At 43.0% G+C, this 24,798-nt stretch overlaps 1 protein-coding gene and 1 non-coding gene across 5 annotated transcripts in view; one reads left to right on the forward strand and one right to left on the reverse strand.

Annotated features, from left to right (window-relative positions):
- CEP164 (centrosomal protein 164) overlaps nucleotides 1-24,256 on the reverse strand; it is a 72,782-nt gene extending 48,526 nt beyond the window's left edge. For 3 of the 4 annotated variants that reach the window (XM_036861851.1, XM_036861848.1, XM_036861849.1), the window contains exons 1-3: nucleotides 24,141-24,250; nucleotides 17,046-17,148; nucleotides 13,640-13,751 (exon numbers count right to left, since the gene is read on the reverse strand). In XM_036861851.1, the coding sequence (XP_036717746.1) occupies nucleotides 13,640-13,751; nucleotides 17,046-17,127 (194 nt within the window). In that variant the 5' untranslated portion in view covers nucleotides 17,128-17,148; nucleotides 24,141-24,250. Of the gene's footprint in view, nucleotides 1-13,639; nucleotides 13,752-17,045; nucleotides 17,149-24,140 lie in introns of all 4 variants that reach the window. The other variant, XM_036861850.1, reaches the window with a different exon arrangement.
- On the forward strand, nucleotides 132-204 carry TRNAE-CUC. The gene has a single exon. It is a non-coding gene; the product is annotated as a tRNA-Glu (tRNA).
- Nucleotides 24,257-24,798: the final 542 nt, after the last annotated feature.

Here is a 24,798-nt window from a genome sequence, read left to right on the forward strand (position 1 = left end):
AATGGCCAAGAAGCACATGAGAAGATGCTCAACACAACTAAAGATTAGGGAAGTGAAATTAAAACTACAATGAAATGTCACTTCACACCCATTAGCATGGCTATTATCAAAAAAGCAGAAAATATGGGCATTCCCTGGCGGTCCAGTGGTTAGGACTTGGCACTCTCACTGCTAAGGGCCCAGGTTCGATCCCTGGTTGGGGAACTAAAATCTCACATGCTGCAGGGCGTGGCCCCCCCCACACACAAAAAAGCAGAAAATAACAAGCGCTGGCAAGGATGCAGAGAAACTGGAACCCTGGTGCACTACTGGTGGGAATGGAAAATGGTGTAGCCACAGTGAACACAGTATGACAGTTCCTCAAAAAATTAAAAATAGAATTACCATTTGAACCAGAAATTCCACCTCTGGATGCATACCCAAAAGAATTGAAAGCAGGGATTCGAACAGACATTTGTACACCAATGGTCACAGCACCACTATTCACATAGCCAAATGGAAAGAGAAATTCTCAGGTGCCAGAAACAGAAAGAAAACATGAAACCTGAATAATAAGTGCATGAACTGACAGGTCAAGACTGGTATCTGACCTGGATATAGGCCCGTGGAACTTGGGTTTTAACGCCAGTTTAGAACAAAATGTGGCCTTAGGCCTTCGTGAATTTAGGAACTGGAAATGAGACCCTAGATGCATCTGGGGCCCTTTGGGCTGTTCCTTCCATGAATAAAAGGACCTAGGTTATGGAAGCAGCAAGGAAGCATGTCACCCACTCCAGGTTCTAGGTGGGCAAAATAAAATTTAATGAAAAACTGAAACCCCAAGACACATGTAGATCTATAGTCCAAAATGTGGTAAGGGAATCCCAAGTCAGGAAATTAATGTAAAAATTTAGTCCTAAACCACTGAAAACTCCTTGGCAGAAACCATTGTAAAGCCACTCAACAACCTAGGAATGAGACACTCACAGAAAATAACCTCTGCAGAGATGAATTCACAAAATGCACAATAACTAATTACAGAGGAAACGTGAGGAAACATTTCACCATGAGGGAAAATCAGTAACACAATGAAAAGAAGAACTGAGAGAGTAGAACAATCAAGAGAAGACTAAAAATAACAATATGTAAAATTATTGTAGGGACAAAGGAGTAGAATCCATAATGAAAGAACAGAACTCTAAAAAAACCTAGACATATTGAAAAGAACATAAGAGAATTTGAAGGAACTGGTAGTCATTAAATTCAAAATGAAAAACAACCAGATTTGATGCAGAAGAAGAAACAAATAGTGAATTGGGAAATAAATATGCTAAAGGAAATTATAAAGTGATTTTTCAAATATGAAACAGAAGTTAAGAGACATGGAGGATCAAATAATAAGGTCCAATATATTTCCAGTTAGAGGTGTAGAAAAGAAAGTGATAATGGTTGACAACTTTCCAAAATTTAAGAGAGACATGAGTCCTCAGAGTAAGGAAGCACTCCAATTCCTATACACAGTAAATAACAATGAATCCACACCTAGACACACTGTCGTGAAATTACGGAACACCAGAGATTAAAAACAAAATAATAAAAACAACCAGAGGGGGGAAAAGTTGATTACCTACAAAGGAACAACTAATGAAACCAAAAAACATGTCTTGGGCTTCCCTGGTGGCGCAGTGGTTAAGAATCCGCCTGCCAATGCAGGGGACACGGGTTTGAGCCCTGATCCGGGAAGATCCCACATGCCACGGAGCAACTAAGCCCGTGTGCCACAACTACTGAGCCTGCACTCTAGAGCCAGCGAGCCACAACTACTGAGCCCGTGTGCTGCAACTACTGAAGCCTGCACGCCTAGAGCCTGTGCTCCGCAACAAGAGAAGCCACCACAAGGAGAAGCCCGCACACCGCAACAAAGAGTAGCCCCTGCTCGCCGCAACTAGAGAAAGCCTGCGTGCAGCAGCAAAGACCCAACGCGGCCAAAAATAAAATAAAAATAAAATAAATTAAAAAAAAAAAAAAAAAAACAAAAAACATGTCTTACTAGCAAAACCAGTGGTCAGAAGATGATGGTATACAGTATTGTCAAACAGCTATTGACAAATCTATACTCAACTAAACCACTATTCAAGAGTGAGACCAGGGACTTCCCTGGTAGCACAGTGGTTAAGAATCCACCTGCTGATGCAGGCGACACGGGTTTGAGCCCTGGTCCGAAAGATTCCACATGCCGCGGAGCAACTAATCCCGTGTGTCACAACTACTGAGCCTGCACTCTAGAGCCTGCGTGCCACAACTACTGAAGCCCACGTGCCTAGAGCCTGTGCTCCGCAACAAGAGAAGCCACCGCAATGAGAAGCCCACACACCGCAACGAAGACCCAAGGCAGAAAAAAATAAATAAATAAAATTAAAATTAAAAAAAAAAAGAGTGAGACCAGGGATTTCCCTGGCAAGGGCTCAGAGCTTTCACTGCTGGGGCCCAGGTTTGATTCCTGGTCGGGAAACTAAGATCCCACAAGCCACAGCGCAGCCAAAAAAAAAATACAAAAAAAAAGAGTGAGACCAGACAACGATTACTCAGGACAAAGGAAGATAAACACATTTAGCATGCTTGATATAAAGGACATTTAAGAACCCTGCATCCAAAAACAGAAACGGACTCACAGACTCAGAAAACAAATTTATGGTTACCAAAGGGGAAAGGGATGAGGTAAGGAAAAATCAGGAGTTTGGGATTAGCAGATACAAACTACTCTATATGAAAAACAACAAGGTCCTACTGTATAGCACAGGGAACTATATTCAATATCCTGTAATAAACTATAATGGAAAAGATTATGAAAAAGAATATTTTTTTAACATCTTTATTGGAGTATAATTGCTTTACAATGCTGTGTTAGTTTCTGCTGTATAACAAAGTGAATCAGCTGCATGTATACATATATCCCCATATCCCCTCCCTCTTGCACCTCCCTCCCACCCTCCCTATCCCACCCCTCTAGGTGGTCACAAAGCACCGAGCTGATCTCCCTGTGCTATGCAGCTGCTTCCCACTAGCTATCTATTTTACATTTGGTAGTGTACATATATCAGTGCTACTCTCTCACTTTGTCCCAGCTTACCCTTCCCCCTCCCCATGCTCTCAAGTCCATTCTCTAAGTCTGCGTCTTTATTCCTGTCCTGCCCTAGGTTCATCATATATTCTTATATATATGTATGTGTGTGTGTATATGTATGTGTATATATATATATATATATATATATATATAACTGAATCACTTTGCTGCACACCAGAAACTAACACAAAATTGTAAATCAACTATACATCAATAAAAAAAAGAACCCTGGGGACTTCCCCAGTGGTGCAGTGGATAAGACTCCACGCTCCCAATGCAGGGGGCCTGGGTTCGACCCCTGGTCAGGGAACTAGATCCCACATGCATGCCGCAACTAAGAGTTCGCATGCCACAGCTAAGGAGCCCGCCTGCCACAACTAAGCAGCCCACGGGCTGCAACTAAGACCCGGTTGCAACCAAATAAATTAATTAATTAAAAAAAAAAAAAAGAACCCTGTATCCAAAAATGAGAGACTACATTCTTATCAAGCACACATAGAACACTTAACATAAACAGGATCACTTACTGAACAAAAAGAACTCTCAACGTGTAACAAAGAATAATGAACAAATAAAATTGGAAATCAGTAATTTAAAAAATACCCAACTGTATCCATCTCATCGCCTTCAAGCTATCATTTTGGATCAAAGGTACTTAACAAAATTTTAAAAAAATCAAATCCAATAATATATAATCATTACCAAGCAGAGTTTACCCCAGGAATGTAAGGTCGGTCTAACATTTGAAAACCAATCTATATAATTGACCATATTAACAGACCAATATAGAAAAATCATATGATTCTATCAATAGATACAGAAAAAAATATTTGATAAAATCCAACATCCATTTTGGATTTAAACTCTCAGCAAGCAAGGAATACAAGGGAACTTCCTCATCCTGACAAAGGGCATTTAGAAAACCCTACAGCTAACATCACCTAACATCATACTTAACGGTGAAAGACTGAATGCTTCCCCTTAAGATCAGGAACAAGGCCAAAATGTCCATTGTCACCACTTCTATTCAACTGTATTGGAGGTTCCAGTCAGTGCAGTAAGGCAAGAAATAGAAATATAAGGTATCTAGGTTAGAAAGGAAGATGAAAAAATGTCTTTATTCCCAGAAGACATACCATCTATGTAGAAAATCCTATAGAATCTACAAAAAAGCTAATAGAAGTGACATAAGCAAGTTTAGCAAGGTTGCAGGCTACAAGGTCAGCATACAAAAACCAATTTTACTTTTATATGAAGGCAATCAACAATTGGAAATTGACATTTAAAAAAAAAACCATTTAAAACCATAATGGAAAAGAATATGAAAAGAATGTATATGTATTTATAACTGAATCACTTTGCTGTACGGCAGAAATTAACACATTGTAAATCAACTATACTTCAATAACATAAAAATAAATAAATAAATAAAAGATACCATTTACAGAAGCAACAAAAAAAGAGAGATAAATGTGACAAAATATGGGCAAGATGTGTACACTAAAAACTATAAAAGATTTCTTAGCGATATTAAAGAAAACCTAAATATTGAATAAATGGAGACAGACTGTGTTCATGGGTTAGAAGATTCAATATTATTTAAGATGTCAGTTCTCCCAAACTGATTTATAGATTCAATGCAATTCCAATCAAAATCCTAAGAGGATTTTTTTTTTGTAGAAAATGACAAGCTGATTCTAAAATTCATATGGAAATGCAAGGGACCTAGAATACAACTTTGAAAATGGAGAACAATTTGCAGCACTTACCCTAAATGATTTCAATATTTATAATAAAGCTACAGTAATCAAGACAGTACGGTATGGGGGGGAGGAACCAAGATGGCAGAGTAGAAGGACGTGCTCTCACTCCCTCTTGTGAGAACACCAGAATCACAGCTAACTGCTGGACAATCATCGACAGGAAGACACTGGAACTCACCAAAAAAGATACCCCACATCCAAAGACAAAGGAGAAGCCACAATGAGACGGTAGGAGGGGCACAATCACAGTAAAATCAAATCCCATAACTGCTGGGTGGGTGACTCACAGACTGGAGAACACTTATACCACAGAAGTCCACCCACTGGAGTAAAGGTTCTGAGCCCCAAGTCAGGCTTCCCAACCTGGGGGTCCAGCAACGAGAGAAGGAATTCCTAGAGAATCAGACTTTGAAGGCTAGTGGGATTTGATTGCAGGACTTCGACAGGACTGGGGGAAACAGAGACTCCACTCTGGGAGGGCACACACAAAGTAGTGTGCGCATCCGGACCCAGGAGAAGGAGCAGTGACCCTGGGGAGACTGAACCAGACCTATCTGCTAGTGTTGGAGGGTCTCCTGCAGAGGCGGGGGGGGGGGGGGGGAGGGACGGGACTGTGGCTCACCGTGTGGACAAGGACACTGGCAGCAGAAGTTCTGGGAAGTACTCCTTGGCGTGAGCCCTCCCAGAGTCTGTCATTAGCCCCACCAAAGAGCCCAGGTAGGCTCCAGTGTTGGGTCACCTCAGGCAAAACAACCAACAGGGAGGGAACCCAGCCCCACCCATCAACAGTCAAGTGGATTAAAGTTTTACTGAGCTCTGCCCACCAGAGCAACAGTCAACTCTACCCCCCACCAGTCCCTCCCATCAAGCCTCTTAGATAGCCTCATCCACCAGAGGACAGACAGCAGAAGCAAGAAGAACTACAATCTTGCAGCCTGTGGAATAAAAACCACATTCACAGAAAGATAGACAAGATGAAAAGGCAGAGGGCTATGTACCAGATGAAGGAACAAGATAAAACCCCAGAAAAACAACTCAATGAAGTGGAGATAGGCAACCTTCCAGAAAAAGAATTCAGAATAATGACAGTGAAGATGATCCAGGACCTCGGAAAAACAATGGAGGCAAAGATCGAGAAGATGCAAGAAATGTTTAACAAAGACCTAGAAGAATTAAAGAACAAACAAACAGAAATGAACAATACAATAACTGAAATGAAAACTGCACTACAAGGAATCAATAGCAGAATAATTGAAGCAGAAGAACGGATAAGTCACCTGGAAGACAGAATGGTGGAATTCATTGCCACAGAACAGAATAAAGAAAAAAGAATGAAAAGAAATGAAGACAGCCTAAGAGACCTCTGGGACAACATTAAATGCAACAACATTCGCATTATAGGGGTCCCAGAAGGAGAAGAGAGAGAGAAAGGACCTGAGAAAATATTTGAAGAGATTATAGTCGAAAACTTCCCTAACATGGGAAAGGAAATAGCCACCCAAGTCCAGGAAGCGCAGAGAGTCCCACACAGGATAAACCCAAGGAGAAACACGCCGAGACACATAGTAATCAAAGTGGCAAAAATTAAAGACAAAGAAAAATTATTGAAAGCAACAAGGGAAAAATGACAAATAACATACAAAGGAACTCCCATAAGGTTAACAGTTGATTTCTCAGCAGAAACTCTACAAGCCAGAAGGGAGTGGCATGATATACTTAAAGTGATGAAAGGGAAGAACCTACAGCCAAGATTACTCTACCCGGCAAGGATCTCATTCAGATTCGATGGAGAAATCAAAACCTTTACAGACAAACAAAAGCTAAGAGAATTCAGCACCACCGAACCAGCTCTACAACAAATGCTAAAGGAACTTCTCTAAGTGGGAAACACAAGAGAAGAAAAGGACCTACAAAAACAAACCCAAAACAATTAAGAAAATGGTCATAGGAACATACATATCGATAATTACCTTAAACGTGAATGGATTAAATGCTCCAACCAAAAGACATAGGCTCGCTGAATGGATACAAAAACAAGATCCATACATATGCTGTCTACAAGAGACCCACTTCAGACCTAGGGACACATACAGACTGAAAGTGAGAGGATGGAAAATGATATTCCATGCAAATGGAAATCAAAAGAAAGCTGGAGTAGCTATACTCCTATCAGACAAAATAGACTTTAAAATAAAGAATGTTACAAGAGACAAGGAAGGACACTACATAATGATCAAGGGATCAATCCAAGAAGAAGATATAACAATTATAAATATATATGCACCCAACATAGGACCACCTCAATACGTAAGGCAACTGCTAACAGCTATAAAACAATAATAGTGGGGGACTTTAACACCTCACTTACACCAATGGACAGATCATCCAAAGTGAAAACAAATAAGGAAACAGAAGCTTTAAATGACACAATAGACCAGATAGATTTAATTGATATTTATAGGACATTCCATCCAAAAACAGCAGATTACACTTTCTTCTCAAGTGCACAGGGAACATTCTCCAGAATAGATCACATCTTGGGTCACAAATCAAGCCTCAATAAATTTAAGAAAACTGAAATCATATCAAGCATCTTTTCTGACCACAACGCTATGAGATTAGAAATGAATTACAAGGAAAAAAAACGTAAAAAACACAAACACTTGAAGGCTAAACAATACGTTACTAAATAACCAAGAGATCACTGAAGAAATCAAAGAGGAAATCAAAAAATACCTAGAGACAAATGACAATGAAAACACGACAATCCAAAACCTATGGGATGCAGCAAAAGCAGTTCTAAGAGGGAAGTTTATAGCTATACAAGCCTACCTCAAGAAACAGGAAAAATCTCAAATAAACAATCTAACTTTACACCTAAAGGAACTAGAGAAAGAAGAACAAACAAAACCCAAAGTTAGCAGAAGGAAAGAAATCATAAAGATCAGAGCAGAAATAAATGAAATAGAAACAAAGAAAACAATAGCAAAGATCAATAAAACTAAAAGCTGGTTTTTTGAGAAGATAAACAAAATGATAAGCCATTAGCCAGACTCATCAAGAAAAAGAAAGGACTCAAATCAATAAAATTAGAAATGAAAAAGGAGAAGTTACAACAGACACCGCAGAAATACAAAGCATCCTAAGAGACTACTACAAGCAACTCTATGCCAATAAAATGGACAACCTGGAAGAAATGGGCAAATTCTTAGAAAGGTATAACCTTCCAAGACTGAACCAGGAAGAAACAGAAAATATGAACAGACCAATCACAAGTAATGAAATTGAAACTGTGATTAAAAATCTTCCAACAAACAAAAGTCCAGGACCAGATGGCTTCACAGGTGAATTCTATCAAACATTTAGAGAAGAGCTAACACCCATCCTTCTCAAACTCTTCCAAAAAATTGTAGAGGAAGGAACACTCCCAAACTCATTCTATGAGGCCACCATCACCCTGATACCAAAAGCAGACAAAGATACTACAAAAAAAGAAAATTACAGACCAATATCACTGATGAATATAGATGCAAAAATCATCAACAAAATACTAGCAAACAGAATCCAACAACACATTAAAAGGCTCATACACCATGATCAAGTGGGATTTATCCCAGGGATGCAAGGATTCTTCAATATATGCAAATCAATCAATGTGATACACCATATTAAAAAATTGAGGAATAAAAACCATATGATCATCTCAATAGATGCAGAAAAAGCTTTTGACAAAATTCAACACCCATTTATGATAAAAACTCTCCAGAAAGTGGGCATAGAGGGAACCTACCTCAACATAATAAAGGCCATATAGGACAAACCCACAGCAAACATCATTCTCAATGGTGAAGAACTGAAAGCATTTCCTCTAAGATCAGGAACAAGAAAAGGATGCCCACTCTCACCACTATTATTCAACATGGTTTTGGGAGTCCTAGCCATGGCAATCAGAGAAGAAAAAGAAATAAAAGGAATACAAATTGGAAAAGAAGAAGTAAAACTGTCAGTGTTTGCAGATGACATGATACTATACATAGAGAATCCTAAAAATGCCACCAGAAAACTCTAGAGCTAATCAATGAATTTGGTAAAGTTGCAGGATACAAAATTAATGCACAGAAATCTCTTGCATTCCTATACACTAATGATGAAAAATCTGAAAGAGAAATTATGGAAACACTTCCATTTACCACTGCAACAAAAAGAATAAAATACCTAGGAATAAACCTACCTAGGGAGACAAAAGACCTGTATGCAGAAAACCATAAGACACTGATGAAAGAAATTAAAGATGATACCAACAGATGGAGAGATATACCATGTTCCTGGATTGGAAGAACCAATATTGTGAAAATGACTATACTATCCAAAGCAATCTACAGATTCAATGCAATCCCTATCAAATTACCAAGGGCATTTTTTACGGAACTAGAACAAATCATCTCAAAATTTGTATGGAGACACAAAAGACCCCGAATAGTCAAAGCAGTCTTGAGGGAAAAAAACCGAGCTGGAGGAATCAGACTCCCTGACTTCAGACTATACTACAAAGCTACAGTAATCAAGACAATATGGTACTGGCACAAAAACAGAAACATAGATCAATGGAACAAGATAGAAAGCCCAGAGATAAACTCACGCACCTATGGTCAACTAATCTCTGACAAAGGAGGCAAAGATATACAATGGAGAAAAGACAGTCTCTTCAATAAGTGGTGCTGGGAAAACTGGACAGCTACATGTAAAAGAATGAAATTAGAACACTCCCTAACACCATACACAAAAATAAACTCAAAATGGATTCAAGACCTAAATGTAAGACCAGACACTATAAAACTGTGAGAGGAAAACATAGGAAAAACACTCTTTGACATAAATCACAGCAAGATCTTTTTTGATCCACCTCCTAGAGCAATGGAAATAAAAACAAAACTAAACAAATGGGACCTAATGAAACTTCAAAGCTTTTGCACAGCAAAGGAAACCATAAACAAGACGAAAAGACAGCCCTCAGAAAGGGAGAAAATGTTCACAAATGAATCAACGGACAAAGGATTAATCTCCAAAATAAATAAACAGCTCATGCAGCTCAATATTAAAGAAACAAACAACCCAATCCAAAAATGGGCAGAAGACCTAAATAGACATTTCTCCAAAGGAGACATACAGATGGCCAAGAAGCACATGAAAAGCTGCTCAACATCACTAATTATTAGAGAAATGCAAATCAAAACTACAATGAGGTATCACCTCACACCACTTAGAATGGGCATCATCAGAAAATCTACAAACAACAAATGCTGGAGAGGGTGTGGAGAAAAGGGAACCCCCTTGCACTGCTGGTGGGAATGTAAATTGATACAGCCACTATGGAGAACAGTATGGAGATTCCTTAAAAAACTAAAAATAGAATTACCATATGATCCAGCAATCCCACTACTGGGCATATATCCAGAGAAAACCATAATTCAAAAAGACACATGCACCCCAATGTTCATTGCAGCACTGTTTACAACAGCCAGGGCACGGAAGCAACCTAAATGCCCATCGACAGATGAATGTATAATGAAGTTGTGGTCCATATATACAATGGAATATTACTCAGCCATAAAAAGGAACGAAATTGAGTCATTTATCGAGATGTGGATGGATCTAGAGACTGTCATACAGAGTGAAGTAAGTCAGAAAGAGAAAAAGAAATATCGTATGTTAACACATGTATGTGGAACCTAGAAAAATGGTACAGATGAACCGGTTTGCAGGGCAGAAGTTGAGACACAGATGTAGAAAACAAACTTATGGACACCAAGGGCGGAAAACCGCAGTGGGGTGGGGATGGTGGTGTGCTGAATTGGGCGATTGGGATTGACATGTATACACTGATGCGTATAAAATTGATGACTAATAGGAACCAGCAGTATAAAAAAACAAACAAACAAAAAAAACCCAACTAAAACTAAACTTTCTTTGGGTTATTTGTATGGAAATATGTTAATATAAATGTTTCAGACATTACACGAAATTTCTAAAAATCTTATATGTTCCGGTATAATGTTATAAGTCATAATTCTAGTTATTACTTTAAAATGTATATCTCAGAAATGACTAAATTTCCTTGTCAATTGCATTATTATGAACTTTCATCAAATCTTTAACCGTGGTCATTTTTAAAAAGTCTTTTATCATTTACAGACAGTTCTTGGTGTACTCTGATGCTTTCGCAAAAATGTTCCTATAAAAGGGTTTCATCTTCAAGGAATTCACGGAAAAGACTCTGACAAGTACAGGTTTCTGGTAACTGACTATACTGCTGAACTGAATGAATAAACATTTTCAGAACTCTAATGGAAAACTGATGAATTCATAAAAGTGCTAATAAAAGATCAAGATGAAAAAAAAATTAATTACATGGGACTGAGTGAACTGATGAGGATGATTATAATTTTTGTGACTTTCTGTTTGAATTAAAAAAAAAAATCCCACAAGGACTCAGAGGCAAAAAATATACAAATCAATTTTCACTGCAAAATAAAGGAGCTGTTACAGTGGAGGATTACTGGACTGAATGTCAATATTATGACATAGTATGAGTGCTTTCGTGTTTGGTAATTGCAATCATTGTTGCTTTTGTTGTGGTCATCCATTTACAATGCTTGGTGTCAGTTTATTTATCTCTTGTAAAAATAAAATACAGTGTGTGTGTGTGAGTTGTGGGAAAAAAAAAAAAACAACGAGACACAGAATATCTTCATGACTTTGGAATAGGCAAACATTTCTTAAAGAGGACACAAAGCATTAATCATATTTGAAAAGTCGATAAACTGGACATCATTAAAACTTAAATTACGTTATTCAAAAAATACCAATTAAAAGTATAAAAACAAAAAAAAAAGTAGAAAAAAAAAAAAAGGAAAGCATATTTTAAAAACTTGGCCTATGAAAAACCTTAAAATCTCTTACACAGATATTAGTAAAAAGTTTAAGCCATCTGAGCAATTCACCTTAACTAATACCATTCACCAGAAACACAATTTGTATCCAGCTGTTCTTTATAAACTAGTGAGTTTTGCATTATCATTCCTGTCTCATGGCTAAAATTTAAAAGCAAAGCTGTAAGATCTCTGTTTGTATCTGCCTGTATTTTTATATATGTCTATGTATGTATGTAATAAATTTGTGATTTTTTTCTACTTGAAAAAACAAACAAACAAGACAGTACAGTATTGGTGTAAAGGTAGACAAACATATTAATGGAAGAGAACAGAGAATCCAGACTTCGAAGGAATTCTCCAACTAACAGCAATTACTCATGGGACTGGGAGTAAGGATGAAAGATGACACATATACATAACTTTCAATGACTTACTTTAAAAAGTGAGAAATAGTTCATGCTCTCCTTACGGGATGAGGCAGTGTTAACTACCACCAGCAGGTACCTGAGGGCCGTTGGCATGACCGTGGCACACAGCTGCCGATGACAGTTCCTTCCTTCCATCACCCTTTTTCCTTTTTACATCACTGCAGCCATTTATTTATTATGTGCACATTAAGGTATTATTCTGACTACATTTCTCATGTGGTTTTTAATTAGAAAATGTATCCAAGAGCAGAACAGCACAGATATATACAGATTTAAAAACATAAAGAAAAAAGAATAAAGAGATTAATGATAAGGCAAATGTGGCTATCAGGGTGGATATTGGAAACCAAACAGAAACCACTATCCTACAAACTTTTCCTGTAAACACAACCGTGAGTCCTCAGCACCTGGAATACTGTGTGCAGTGTTGACGGCTTTAGTACAAGAAAGATGTCATGACCTGGAGAAGGTCCAAGGAAAGGCGGCTAAAAAGATCCAGAGAACAGGGAGCCCGTCACGCGAGGAGAAGCTGGAAGGATTAGGACTCTGCGGCGGGGATAAGTAAGGCTACGATTGCAGTCATTTTGAAGTATGGCCAACGCATTAAGTGGTTCGGGGAAGAACAGGGTAATTATACCTTGTACACAAAATTGCACAATCCCAGCAGAAAAGACAACCCCCCGCCCCAAGATATCCGGGGGCTAGTTCGGGAGAGACAGGAAATCCCGCGCTACGGTAGGAAGTAAACTCGGGGCACAGACTGTAGGGAGGCAACATGGAGAGAGCCCTGTGCATGTGATGAGGACACAGCAGCGTCCCCAGGAGTGGGAGTCCTGGGGTGCGGAGGGTCAGGGGGAAGGCAGCGGCTGCCCTGCCTCGGTCAGTCTGTTTCCTCACCATCAACCTCTGCTCCCCTGAGATAACTTGAGCGAGTGTCTGCTCCTCACAGCTGAAAGAGCGCAAACTGAAACTGGAAATATGAACCCATTCATGCACAAGTCACACAACTTCAGGGCTGGGCTGTCAAAGGAGACGGACACCGCTGCCAGTCTGTGTAGCCTCACTCAAACCTCTCCAGCACCAGCGTCCACTGTGGACACACTGAGGAGGTCCCAGTATTGTCACTCTCCATCTCAGTCTGCAAAGGATAAAAATGACACCTCCTCCGTGTGTCCAAAACGGATGCCGACGCAGGGCGGCAGGTTAGATCCTGGGACCCTGGGTACCCCTGCTGAACCCCTCCAGGGACCATCAAGGCAGCCAGGGCTCAGGCCCAAAGCATCAGGCGGCCCGGCAGACGGATGGCCCATTGCAGGACAGGCTTCGAAAGGTGGCCGGTTAAAGCTGACCTCCGGTGTCAGGCCCCCTCCGCCTCAAAGGCCAAGCCAGAAGGCCGCACCCGTGCTGACTCACCATGGTTTCCACTCCACAGGCAGTGGGGCCACAATGCCCTCCCGTGCCAGCCACATCAGCTCTGGTTCTTCTATGGGATCAATACCAATCTCTCTGGCAAATTCAAGAATTTCTGCAAGGAGGGGTAGGAGGGTGGGAAGGTAAGAGAGGTGGAGGTGGGAGGAGGGTGGATACAAAGAAGGAAGAATCAGTCAGTCTTGGGAGATAAGAAGAGAGCTACATATTGGTCTCTGCCCCCGTTCCTATTAATATTTGGTCTTTGGTCCCAGTTCCTGACACAGAGTTCCTAAAGCCCTTGGAATTTCCTGAGTGATAGGAGAGTCTTTTGTCCCAATGAGGCGATTCTGGGTGGGCTCCTGGATGGGGCCTGGTCACCAGAAAGACCAAGCCATGATTAGAAGCTTGGAACTTTCAGCCTCTCCCCTCATTCTCTGGAGAGGGGCTGGTAAATGAATTAATAAGCGATCATACATACATGACGAAGCCTCCATAAAAGTCCCTAAACTCCGGGGCTCAGAGAGCTTCTGGCACTCCCACGTGCAAGGAGGGTGGCACATTCCAGCTCCACTGGGACAGAAGTTCCTGCACTTGGGACCCTCTCGGACCTCGCCCTATGTATCTCTTCCTCTGGCTGTTCACCTCTACCCTTTATCATATCCTTTACGGGTCATCTCAGTGGAGGACTTTGGAAGATGACATACCTGGGGACTAGGAAAGGCAAAAAGGACCGGCCGAAATTTGGTCAGCCAAGGACTAATGCGTTCGTTAATTTCACATGTATTTTTTGAGTGCCTCCTATGTGCCAGTCACCATGTGCCATGACTGAGAAATGCCCTCTGTCCTTATGGAGCTTACATGCTGGTAGAAGAAACAGCCAGTATTGACATCAACAGATAAATATACAAGGAATTAAGGCTTCTGATAAACGTAATGAAGGAAGTGAGTGAGGTATGAGACAGAGCTTGTCAAGGTGGAGGGGCAGTCTTTTACAAAGGGTGGTCAGAAAACCTCTCAGAGTGGGACACTCAGCTAAATCCTGTAGGAAACAAAGGAGCCAGCTATGCAGAGCACTGAGGAAAGAGGACTCAGGCAGAAGAGCAGGTTCAAAGGGCCTGTGACATGTGGCAGCCTGGCCTGTCTGGGGACCATCAGAAAGGCCATGTGACTAGCAGAGGGAGGGAGAGAGGGGCACTGGGTGAGCCTGGCTGGGTGGCAGGGCCGGGTCATGCAGAGCCCCGCACATCCCACTGAGGGCGTTATGCTGAGCATAATGGAAGATTATATGGAAGATTATGAAAAGCAGAGCCCTGATGTGATCTGCTTTACACTGTAAGATCACTCTGGTGCTAAGTGGAGCACAGACTGGAGAAGGGCAAGAGTAGAAGCAGGAGGCTGATTAGGAAGCTGCTGCGAGTCCAGGAAGAGAAAACGGGGGCTCGAGCTTAGGACGTCTACGCATGACTGAGAAGAGAGTTTTTTATAAATATCCTTAGAGAAAGTTAGACCCCGTTTATAATAGCAAACCAAAAAGAATAAAATCTTTAAGAAATAAACTGAGGGCTTCCCTTGTGGCACAGTGGTTGAGAATCTGCCTGCCAATGCGGGGAACAGGGGTTCGAGCCCTGGTCTGGGAAGATCCCACATGCCACAGAGCAACTAGGCCCGTGAGCCACAACTACTGAGCCTGCGCGTCTGGAGCCTGTGCTCCGCAACAAGAGAGGCCGCGATAGTGAGAGGCCCGCACACCGCGATGAAGAGTGGCCCCCGCTTGCCACAACTAGAGAAAGCCCTCGCACAGAAACGAAGACCCAACACAGCCATAAATAAATAAATAAATAAATAAATAATTTTTTTAAAAAAAGAAACAAACTGAGCAAGAAATGTGCAAAACCAAAATGAAGAAAACTTTAAGTCACCCCTGAAGAACATAAAAAAGACACAAACGGAAAGGAACAGATGTTCTTTGATAGGAACCTCCAGGTTGACCTGCATGCATAACTTAACTGCATAGAGATGTCAATCCTCCCCAGGCTCATTCATAAATTTAACACAATTTTCTCTAAAATACCAACAGTTCCCCAATACACAGTCCTCCCCAGAAAAAGACAGGGTGATTCTAAAGTTCATGGAGAGATAAAGCAGGTAAGATAACCAAGAAAACTTTGAAAAAAGAAGAGGACTGAGGGTATTTCAGCCTTACTAGATACTAGAATTTATTACTGAGCCTCAGTAGTTAAGAGCACAGTTCTGGCGTATGAACAGACAGCCCCACGGAACAGAAGAAAAAGTAGACCCCAAAACACATAGGCGGCACTCAACCAGTGGGTGAAAGATGAGCTATTCCACGAACAGTGTGGGGACAAACCTGAGGACACCATGAGAGCAGGGAAGCTTTTCTAACTATGATACAAAATTCAGGGGCCATATGAGAACAGACTGATAAATTTAACACAGAGATTAAAAATTTCTACACGGCAAACAAACAAAAATCCTATGCTATAACAAATCCCATCCTATCCTAATGTGGGATCCACGGACTCCTACAGACGCAAGAGTTCTTCCCCAAAACTGGCTCGCAAACCATCTGAACTATAAGAAAAATTTGTGTGTCCAGGTCCGCAACTCATGAGAAATTCAAAGAAATCTTCACCCCCCAAAATAGCATGGTGCTTCAAAGTGTAGGCCCTGGAGCTAGAATACCTAGATGTGGATCCTAGCTGCCCCGATTAGTAAACTGTGTGACTACAGGGAAGTTACTCAACCTTTCTGTGCCTTGGTTTCCTCATCTGTAAAATGGGGATAATAATAGTATCTAACTCACAGAGTTGCTGTGAGGGTTGAAAACGAAATACATGTAAAGTTCTTAGTAGAGAGACTGGCACACAGTAGCACTCAACAAATTTTGTTATTATTGTTATTAATAATGTTATTATTGTTGTTTTTTAAAAAAAATCACACAGCTTTAGTTTGTTCTTAAGAAATTGGGTTTCCCCTGGCCTCAGGATATACTGTATTTCATGATATCCTCTACTATATTTTCATTTAAAGTTAATCATTGATCTGACCCAAGGTCACCAAACTTTTTCTATACAGGGCCAGACAGTAAATATTTTAGGTTTTGTGGGTTGTATGGTCTCTGTCACAACTACTCAATACTACTGCCCCTACAGCACGAAAGAAGCCATAAACAAGACATAAATAAGCATGGCTGTTATCTAATAAAACTTTAGCTACAGAAGCAAGCAACAGGCCAAGTTAGGCCTGTGGGCTATAGTTTGCCAACCCCTGATCTAACCCAAATACACTGAGCAGCCCTGTGCATGTACCATACTTTGCATTAGAAGAACAAAAATAAATCATAAAAACTGCCCTCAAAGAACTATTACAATACACCCAGGCCTCTTACCTTGCTCACTGGGGATGTAGGTCTCATCATAATCTTCCTCCAGAACCAGCTGGTCTCCTATGCGGATGGGTCTTCCGGCCATGACTGGTTTGGGCTCGAACGCCTAGATCCCAGAGACCCCACCCACCCAAAGAGAAAATCAGTGCCCCAGCTTAGAAGGGGAAAAGTTGGAGCTGGGTCATGGAGCACCTGGGCCAGACCAGCCCCTGCAGGCCAACTGAGCCACGGAGAGTGGAGGGTGGGACCAACGGCTCAGAACTCAGGCCTTATAGCCTCTGCACCCCGGAAAGTTTAGACACATCTCCCCCCAAAGCCTTGCTGAATACTCTGTGGACCATAAACGATCTGGAAACCCAGATGTCTCAAGGGTTTGACTTCATACACTACCCCCTAAATAGGAGTAAGAATTAACAGTCTAGGACCCCTGCTGGAAAACCCTAGTGAGACACCAAAATAACTAGCAGCACACACACCCCCATATACCAATGTACCCCAGGTGCAGTCACGCTGTCCCAACACATAGCCCTGTTTGCATGTCCCTGTTTACCTTGAACAATGCCCTCAGGGAGCTTACAGTCTAGCAAGGCAGCGTACACAGCTTCAACAGCAGTAGAAGGCGGAAGGGAAAAAACACATCCTGCTCTGGGAGTACTAACACAGAAGTGACATACGCCCACTGCGGGGATGAAGGAAGGCTTTGTCAAGGAGCTGGGTACCGAAGGCTGACAAGAGTTCTGACAGCGGAGAGAGGAATCCCAAGCAGAGGGAACAGCATGTCAGGCAAGGTGTTCTGGGGAGCCGATGCCAGCGTGCATGGCAGGCGCCGGGGTGGAAGCCAGGCCTGGGTCTGGTCATGGTGATCTCGGCGGATGACGCTGAAGGGCCTCAACTCTGCCCTGCAGCAGAGAGGAGCCACTGCAGGCTTTGGTGGAAGAAAGTGACACAGAGTGGCCTTTTTTTAGGATGAGAACTTTGGCAGGAGTGGCCTGGCTGGATTGGAGAAATGAGAGACTGGCATCAGGAAAACCACTGAGGAGGCTGCAGTCCCGGGGAAAGATGATGAGGGCTTAAACTAGGGCAGAAGCAGTGGGAATGGAGAAGAAGGGACAGACACAAGGGATGCTGTGATGTTAGGTTTAATAGGTCCAGGATGGGGGCGGGGGGGCAGGGGAGGCGGGGGGCGGAAGACTGGAAAGGAATCCAACCTGAATCCAAGATTCCTAGCTCCAGGGACGGGGCGGTGCCACCTTCTTCAACTGACAAGCTGGCGCGGTTCTAGAATTGCTCCTTCCTTCGCATCCCTACTCCTGCAACGACCTCAGGACCCCAGGTCACAGCACCCCTCCCCTACAGCAGCTCCCACGCTGAAGCCCGATGACACAGGGACAAGTCACCCTGTAAAGTGGCTGCCACGGACAGCCCTTCAGAATGCCTCCCTAACCAGGGCGGTGGCAGCCACACCGGTGTGACCAAAGGGAGCCTGGAGGAGCAGGTCCTGACCTCTCCTGTAGCCACCTCTTCAGACACTGTCACAGTTCCACCTGGGGCAGCAAGCATGTCACAGCCCTCACAGCAGAGGAAGTGAGCAGAAAGACCTCATCATCGGGACTTCCCTGCCGGTCCAGTGGTTAAGACTCTACACTTCCAATACAGGGGGCACGGGTTCGATCCCTGGTCCAGGAACTAAGATCCCACATGCCTTGGGGCACGGCAAAAAAAAAAAAAAAAAGACCTCGTCGTCAAAAAGAAGGTTGGGATGCAGCCTGTAATGAGTGCTCAGAAAACAGCCCGATCTGGTGACTCTGAATCTGTTCCAAGATCCCTGGAGAGGGGCCCCTGATAAACACAAAGGATCTCTGAGGGACCATTCCCGTGGCCCTCTCTGCACCCTGGCAGCTGACAAATGGGCAAGGGAGGTGTCTTGCCTTAGGGTTCACAAAAGATGGTTCCCTTTGTCAGTCACTGGACCCAAGGGAGCCAGGCTCTGCCCCCTCTCATTCCCACCACAACACCTCCAAGCAGCAACTTTGTGCCTCGGGAAGAAAGGCTAAAGAAGCATTCTTCCCTGCAGTACTTAAGCCTAAGTGGGAATCTTCTCCCTCCCCTAAGAACCTATAACACCTGCGGACGTAATGCTTGAGGCTCCACACACACAGTCAGAGATGAGTAGGGCCAGACGCGGAAAAAGCAGAGCAGAAAAGGACCAAGAACCAGCGCAGGAGATGTGGCCCACAGCCTGGAGGTTTAAGGAGCCCTCGGAATCTTTAATCCTCTGAGTTAGGGAGAAGAGGGAAAAAAAAAAGGGAAAGGATCTCTGGGGAGGTAGGAATCGCAGTGGCCTGAACATCAGGCTGTACGTTATTCAATTCAACAGGCAGTGATCTATACAAGGCATTGTACCAACTATCTCAGAGAATTCGAGAAATTCTGCATTTGAAAAATGTTACCTATCCCTAGATACATCCCATCTCCATAAAGCAGGGGGCAGGTAAAATCTCTGTCCTCGCAGCAAAATGCCTAATTAGCTATTTACAAAACCGTCTATGTTTAACTATTTAAAGGTCAGAAAGAATGTGGAAAATCTAAATTCCTGGATTATTCAAATGTCAAACAAATCTTCTGCCAGAAAAAAATTAAAATACGGGTGGGCTATAGTCTACCTTCTTTCCTTGCCTTGCCTGGCTTCAGGAAAGATATAGGCAAGGACAGGGCCAAAAGGGCAGGAATTGCAGGAATAAGGAAGGTGGTGGAAGAGAAACCACATTCGTTCAATGGCTACTAGAGATCATTTACTCATTGGAGAAGTATTTATTTGCTGCTGGGCGCTAGAGATGGAATGGTGATTAAAAACAGATTCAGCTGCTACTCCCCAGGAGCTAGTCTAGTGAGGGAGGGAGACAAACCAATCAGTCACAGGTAAGTGTATAATTTTAAACAAGGTAAGAGCTCTGAAGGAAAAGAGCCTGACTTAGATGAAGCCTGTGCTGAGCAGTGAAGAACGAGGAGGTATTCACCAGACAAAAAGAGGAGGAAAAGGTGTTCTAACAAAAGCAGCAGCACATGCAAAGGCCCTTCAACAGGAAAGAACACTAAGCAAGAAGAAGCATAGTCGGAGATGATGCTGGGCAGGTGGGTGGAAGCCGGGCCATGTGGAGAGCTTGGCTTTTATAATAAGAGAGCTGGAAATCAGGAAAGGGTTTTCCCAGATACATATTTTGAAAAGATTACTCAGGCAGCCACTGGAAATGGAGGCCAGATTGGAAAAGAAGAAAATCAGAGTGGCTGCAGAGAGATTAGGTAGGAAACCACGAGCCAATCTAGATGAGAGGTGACGATAACCCGGGTGAGCGGGGGTAAGATGAGACATCTAAGAAAGCAGCCCTGAGATCAGCTTCAGGAAACACACGGCACATGTCCTAACATTTCCCTCTAAGCCTGAGACCGTGAGGCACATCACTGTCAATCCTGGCACCCTAGACATGGCTTCAGAACCGTCAACGTGGTACTCCATGCAGCACTCACCGATAGATGAGATGAAACCTGATGAGATGTGCTTGCCACCAGGCCTGACCCTCACTGTGAGCCACGGAGTTGTGGGGAAGGATCACCCAACTGTCCTCATCCATCTCCTGCCAATCCCAGAATCTAGCAAAAAAGGAAAGGCTCATACACCTTCTCCAGGAGGCCCTCCATGGCCAACCTCGGCCTCTCCTGTCTACTTATAACTACCTCGGCACAAAGGACACAGTTTTCCTCTGTTCATAGGCATATTTTTCTCGGTATTACCTTGTTTATGGGAATGTGTTCCACCTCTCCTGTTAAGCCACAGGCTTCTGAGGGTCATGCCTCTGCCTCCTTCTGCATTTACCAACCAAGCCTAAAATAAGCTAAGTAAACGTAGGAGCTTGGTCACTGCTCTAAACCACTAATATACAATCAAAGAATCTCAAGAGCAAAAAAAAAGCCCATAAGAGCTCTGGTCCAACTGCCCTTCCCTTGCCAAACTTTTCCTCTCTATGCTTTAAGTGCCAGACAGCATAGTGGCTGAAGCACCAGTCTGGGGGCCAGAAACACCTGAATTAAATCCCATCTTTCTCATTTACCAGCTGTATGAACTTAGGCAAGGTACTTCACTTCTCTAAGCCTCAATAACCTCATGTGCGTAATTCAAATAATCATGATAATCTACATCAAAAGGTTGTTTGAAGATGAAATGAGATAATATATACCTGTACAGTGCCTAGCACAGTCCCTGGTACACAAAACATGTTAAATAAATTTAGCAATATTACTGATGTTACTGCCAATTCCACAGTTAGATCATCCTTAACTATGAAAAGGTCTTTCTCTTAGTAAGCCAAAAATCTATGTCTAAGAAACTTCGTCCCATTTGACCTATTCCACTCTCTGGACCCACGAAGGGCACCCAAGGCACCACTACTCCAAGCCAGGTTTCCCCAGCTCCCTTCCCTTCAATACATGCCACTGGTTCCCAGTCTCTCGACATTATGGTTACCTTCCTGTGAATGTGGTCTAATTTGACAGGCATAGCCAAAAAGTTTTGCACACCTGCGTACTCACAGAGCATACACACATATATGCATACTTAGGGTTCCCTGCATATTTATTTCTTCCACCCTGCTTGAACAATTATAAAGAAAGTTCACCACCGGAAAAGAAAAGATTTACTGGAGAAGGCATTGAGGAGAACGTGGAAGACATTAGAGTTGATTATGCAGTGGTAATGAGCACAGGTTTGGGAACATTCTAGGCTTTGAATCCCAGCTCTGCCACTTACCCACTGGGCAAGTTGCCTCAGTTTCCTCGTCTATAAAATGGGGATAATAACAATGTCTATCTAAAAGGGTTGTGAGGATTAAATGACTCAATACGTGTAAAATACTCAAAACATAGTAAGACCTCAATAAATGTTAGTTGTTATTATTACCATTCACTTATTTAAAGGGCTTAGTCTACATTGTTCTAGAGGACAAAGCTAGTACCAGGGAATATAAGTTAAGACCATTCAGACATCCAATAACCATTTACTGAACACCTACCATGGGTCAGGCACTGTGCTGTCATGGCCACAAACCTGATAACACGCCAGCTCAACCTAGTTGTGAAGCCAAATATGTAAATACATGATTATATAGTGTGTTAAGTGTATTAAGGGAAGTTATCAGAAAATACGACAGGACACAAAGGCAAGTGCAATTAACCCTACTTTGGAAGATCAGGAAAAGCACTGCAGAGTAGAGGACCATGGAGATGGTTCTTGAAGGATAAGCAGGAGCTCACCAGGATAAGGGAGTAAGGTTATTTAAGGCAGAAGACACAGCTTACACAAAGGCAAAGAGGCAGAAGAGAGTATACGGTAGGTGCAGAGAATTAATGATGACAACAAAAGCTTATATTCACTGAACACTTCCTATGTTCCAAGAACTATACTAATGCTATATATACATCATCACACCACATCCTCTCTGCTAAGTAGAAATTATTATCCCCATTTTTCAAAAGAGAAAACTGAGGCTCAGCAAGTTTTCAAAAAGTCTTTTAAACTTGCCCAGGGTTTCACAGCTAGTAAATGGCACAGCAGAACACGCATGCACCCACATCTATCTGACTCCAAAGCCTTGAGCTCTTAACCACTCTGACGTGACCAGCGCACAAGGGACAATGGCAAGAGAGAGATCTACAATGGAAGGCAAGGAGCACATAATAAAAGGCTTGGGAGGACTGAGGCTGTATCCTGACATGATGAGGAACCATCGTAAGATTTCACAAAGGAGACTGGCCTGATCAGATCTGTAGTTTAGAAAGACGATTCTGACAGCTGTGTAAGAACTAATTGGAGGAGGGCAAGAAAAAGACGCGGAGGGACCACTTAGAAAGGCATCCTGAAAACACAAGCAAGAAATTATGAACTAGGGACTTCCCTGGCAGTCTACTGGTTAAGACTCTGTGCTTCCAATGAAGTGGGCACTGGTTCGATCCCTGGTTGGGGAACTAAGATCCCCATGGTGGCCAAAAAAAAAGCAAGAAATTATGAACTAAGTCAGTGGTTGTGAGAATGGAAAGGAAGGGCCAGATTCCAGGTGTATTACGAGGCAAAAGAACAGTACTTGATGTCTGCAGCAAGTAAGGGAGAGGCAGGAGGACAATCAGAGCACTTAAGGCAGTATATTGTGATTATCAGTTCACTTCTGTGCCTTGCCCGATAGCCCCACCTAGCATACTGCCTAGATATAGGGAATGGCCAACAAATGTTTGCTGCATATATTATAATAGATGAATGAATTCCAAGTGCAGACATGGCTGACTGAGTGAATGGGTGAAGTCCTTCACTGAGACAGGAACTACAAAGGAGGAACAGATCTGGGGGACCAGGAAGGATGGGGCGACATTCAGTTGGGATGATCAGTAAGCAAGTCGGAGCTCAAGAAAAGAGGTCTGGCGGGAGCCACAGTTTGGGGAATAACCGTTAAATAGATGGTAACTGAAACTCTGGGTGAAATCGCCCAGAGATGGAGTGTAGTGAACAGAAAGGAAGGGCTTGCAAAGGCTGATGAAGGGGGCTGGGTTAGGAAACCCCAGAGAGAGAGGAGTCGTGGAAGGCAAGTGAGGAGCGCGGTTCCACACGGAGAAGGTAGATTTTTGAATCAATGCAAGGAAAGGAAAAAACGAAAACAAAAAACTTACTAACTTCCCCAACTGGCCAAAAGACAGCAAAAGGTTGGGCCAGCCCCGATTCGGACATGGGGTCAAGCTTCCCCACAAGAGAAATGTTCAAGCAGGGTTCAGAAGGCCGGCCTTACACACTAAATCCGAACAGGACAAAAACGAGCGCCCCTGCCAGCTCACACTCGTGGCCCAGTGCCCGCTCTCACTGCCCCGCCAGCACTCCAGCCCAGGCCCTTCCGCCACTCAGATTTTGGATAGAGGCGCACTGATCCGGCCGCTCCATCTTCACTTCTTCCTTCAGTTCCCGCCCACACATGCACATCCCGCTCGGTGGCACACGAGTGTGCCTCGACTTTCCCGCTTCCCTCCCTTCCCAGCCACCCAACCCTCCTTCCAGGGGGTTCTCACCTGTCCCCCACCCCGGGAGGCCCTGGGCGCTAGCTCCCGGCTCTGCGCAGCTTCCCCAGCACCACCCGAGCTCCCAGCTTCCAGGGACGCCGGGGTGTTGCCCTGCAGCGGCCAATAACCACTTCCGGAAAGGGTACGAACCTAGCAACTGAGAGCCCCGCCTCTACCCAGAGTCAAAAGGTCGCCGAATGAGAGCCCTGTCATCGGATTGGTTAAAGGTCCCGTCGGATCACGGAGGCGAGCTGCACGTTTCCCGTTGCATGATGGGAGAGGTAGTCCAATATAGTTGATGGGGCTCCGCAAGGGGTTAAAAGAGAGTCAGAATTTAGCTATGAGGGGAATTTCTTCCCGGGCAGGAGAGGATCATTCAGAGTATCGACAGTAACGTGACTTACCTAAGGCAATCTTTTGGTCATCATTTTTAGTAGCGTGATTAACATCAGGTGAATAATACACTGATCCTCAATAATCAACCCACCGAGGCTTTAATAAACAAAAGAAAGACTCCCATTTGCTATGACTAAATCAGTTAGTACCCGCTCAGGAGTTAAGAGACCACTGTCCATCTTTTTTACCGGAGGGCAGGGCTCAGGCAAGAAGGGTATAATAATCTCTGTCATAACTATTTCTTTTTTAAATTTATTTATTTATTCATTTA

Source organism: Balaenoptera musculus, chromosome 8 (genome assembly GCF_009873245.2).
Source record: "Balaenoptera musculus isolate JJ_BM4_2016_0621 chromosome 8, mBalMus1.pri.v3, whole genome shotgun sequence".
Taxonomy (NCBI): domain Eukaryota; kingdom Metazoa; phylum Chordata; class Mammalia; order Artiodactyla; family Balaenopteridae; genus Balaenoptera; species Balaenoptera musculus.